At 35.0% G+C, this 2,896-nt stretch overlaps 1 protein-coding gene across 3 annotated transcripts in view; it reads left to right on the forward strand.

Moving 5' to 3' along the window:
* LOC107681292 (protein CBFA2T2-like) overlaps positions 1–2,896 on the forward strand; it is a 44,471-nt gene that overhangs the window by 28,453 nt on the left and 13,122 nt on the right. For all 3 annotated transcript variants that reach the window (XM_016477563.1, XM_016477561.1, XM_016477562.1), the window contains one exon: positions 1,764–1,907. In XM_016477563.1, coding sequence (XP_016333049.1) covers positions 1,764–1,907 — 144 coding nt within the window. The remainder of the gene's footprint in view (positions 1–1,763; positions 1,908–2,896) is intronic.

Raw genomic sequence — 2,896 nt, forward strand, 5'->3', positions numbered from 1 at the left:
ATTTTCAAATAGTTGTATCTCAGCCAAATATTGTCCTATCCTAACAAACCATACATCAATGGAAAGCTTATTTATTTAGCTTTCAGATGATGTATATATCTCAATTTAAAAAAAATTGACCCTTATGACTGGTTTTGTGCTCCAGGGTCACATTTGTCCTTCAAACAATGATTTGAAATATATGGAGGACCAAACTTGCATAAATATGTAATAAATAAATAAATGCAATAATAGGAAAATAAATATGTTCCTATTTGTTTGTTTGTTTTTATATATTATACTGCAGGTTTTGTCCTCCATAGAAACATGATTTGTCTTATTATATTTTTGTGATTTTTTTTTATTTAATTCAGTGCACAGCAGTGTTATTTTAGTATCATTGATATACTGTCATAGATTTTGTTAATATTTATTTGAATTAGATTTTATTTTTTAGATGTTTTCACTTTCATTTTGGTTAAAGTTTTAATAATTGTTGTTAGTTTTTGCTTTTTAAAAAAAAATATGTCTATATAGTTTTTTTTATTAGTTTTGGTTTATTTATTTTAGTACTTCAAGTTAAAGCTAAAGGAAAATGAGAAATGTTGCCTTTGCAACTAGCTGAAAAAAAATAAGTTTAAATTTTAAAAGTTGATTTTATTTTAAGTAATGTTGATAGTTAACTATAACAACCCTTGCACACAACTCAAAATCATAAACAAATAGAGAAATAATCGAAATTGTATAAACAAAGTAATAGCAACATATTAACTAAAACTTGCAAAATGTCATATTTCAATTCACTCAAGTTTTCTGCTCTGTGACGAACTCGTCTGTTTATCGCGACTGGAATGAAACGTAAAAATGAAGCGCTATAACAATCCCATTAAAAGCCGCCTTACTTTTCATTGTTAAATGGAGAGGCCCATTTTAAAACTATACAACGATAAACGCATTCACTGCATTAGTTTCCCATGAATAAACATTAAACAAAACACGCCTTTCACCCAGAGAAGCGCTGTCTGTCTATGAAAAGTCGTCTGGTAAGAAGCGTTTCATGACCTTTGACAACTCGATCTGTGTGGGTCTATTAGCCGCCTTTGTAAAAGCATTTCCAGCGGTCTGATATACTCCAAATGAGGCCGATAGCTTCTCTCACGGCTCTTGTAGAACAATAGCGCCTCTGATCTACAACTTTTGGGCCTGGTGGTCCATTCACAGGCAGAAAGTATGCGTTTAGCCCTTGACGGCTTTTGTGAAGCCTAGTTAGCGAGCGTGAAATGGCCCGATTCGCCATTCTTAAGCGGGCTCAATGATCACCCTTTCTTTCCCGAGGACAAAACCTGGTTCATTTGCACTTCAGCTGTCGGGACTCCACGGCTCTTAAACAGGGGCAGAAAACATCTGGTGTGCAGCAGAAAGGATGATGGGTTTAGTTAGGGAGCTCAGGCTTGGAAATGCATGCCGCTTTTAGAGGTTTGGGCTCAGTTGGATTGGAGGTGTCGTTAAACATGAAGTGCATATCAATGCATTGAGACACAATGACTACATTTGTGTTTGCATCGTTTGCACTGGTGCTTCTGGGAATGTTTTGGATGCAGATGCAAGATGAATGCGGTTAAGAAATAATTGCATGGTGATTTTATGAGATCAGAGATGTTCTGCTGCCACAAATCTGCAGCACTTTATTGGGTTTTAATGGAAATCTCCTCATGAGAAACGTTCGCAATTACAATGAAAATAAGTGATCTGTCAGTCTCCAGCTCAATCTCTCTGGTTTTCAGACAGCGCAGAGAAGAACGTTCCTGCCATGCCAGGTTCCCCAGTGGATGGAAAGACTCATTCCAGACCAACCGTCTCCGTCATGCCCCCTCTACCCTCCGTCAACCCCAGCGGACCTCGACCGGCAGCCTTCTCCACCACAGCATGTGAGACTTGCACACAACACTGCATTCAAACATGCATGCTGCTAGCTGTACTATCTGGCACTAGTGTGTCCCATAGGAGGACATACTACCATTTCTGCAGTATGCATAAGAAATACATACGATTAGAATTTTCTGTATGCATGGAATATCTAAATAACCTATTGCATTTGTCAGCATTTGCAGTATGCAGTGTACTATGTGTCAAAACTGCAGTATGTAGTATGCAATTCACAGTATGCAGTTGAACACAAACACAGATGTCTTAATACTGGCATAGAGTCTTTTACCAGCAAAGTACATACAGTGCTTTAAATGCATAGTAGTGCATTTACATTTCATTATTTAGCATGCATTTGTATGCAAAACATCTTACAATGAGGAAAAAAAGCCATTTACCCTACAGGAGCAACTAACCGCAGTGCCGAAATACAAAGGAAAACCAATGCAAAAGTTTAAAGTGAAAAGAGTGTTTTTGCTGAAAGAAAGAGTCGTTATTTATGATTAGTAAAATGGTCAAACTGTGACTTCATATATTATAGCCTTAAACACAGCACTTCAGGAAAATGTATGTGGTGAAAAACGGGTATTAACATTAACTAAAATGAAAACTATTAAAAACATTTTTGTTAAATTGAAATAAAGCTGAAATAAAATAAAATATGAGATGGAAAAACTAAACATTAAACTTAAACAAAAAAAAACCTAATTAAAATAAGTTTAACTGGAAAGAAATAAAAACAAAAATAAAACTGAAATTGAACATAAATGTGACTCTGGACCACAAAACCAGTCATAAGGGTCAATTTTTTTAAATTGAGATTTATACATCAGCTTAAAGCTGAATACATAATCTTTCCATTGATGTATGGTTTGTTAGGATAGAATATTTGGCTGAGATACAACTATTTGAAAATCTGGAATCTGAGGGTGCAAAAAAAAATCTAAATATTGAGAAAATCATCTTTAAAGTTGTCCAAATTAAGTTCTTA

This window comes from Sinocyclocheilus anshuiensis, unplaced genomic scaffold (assembly GCF_001515605.1).
Source record: "Sinocyclocheilus anshuiensis isolate Anshui unplaced genomic scaffold, SAMN03320099.WGS_v1.1 scaffold1632, whole genome shotgun sequence".
Lineage (NCBI taxonomy): Eukaryota > Metazoa > Chordata > Actinopteri > Cypriniformes > Cyprinidae > Sinocyclocheilus > Sinocyclocheilus anshuiensis.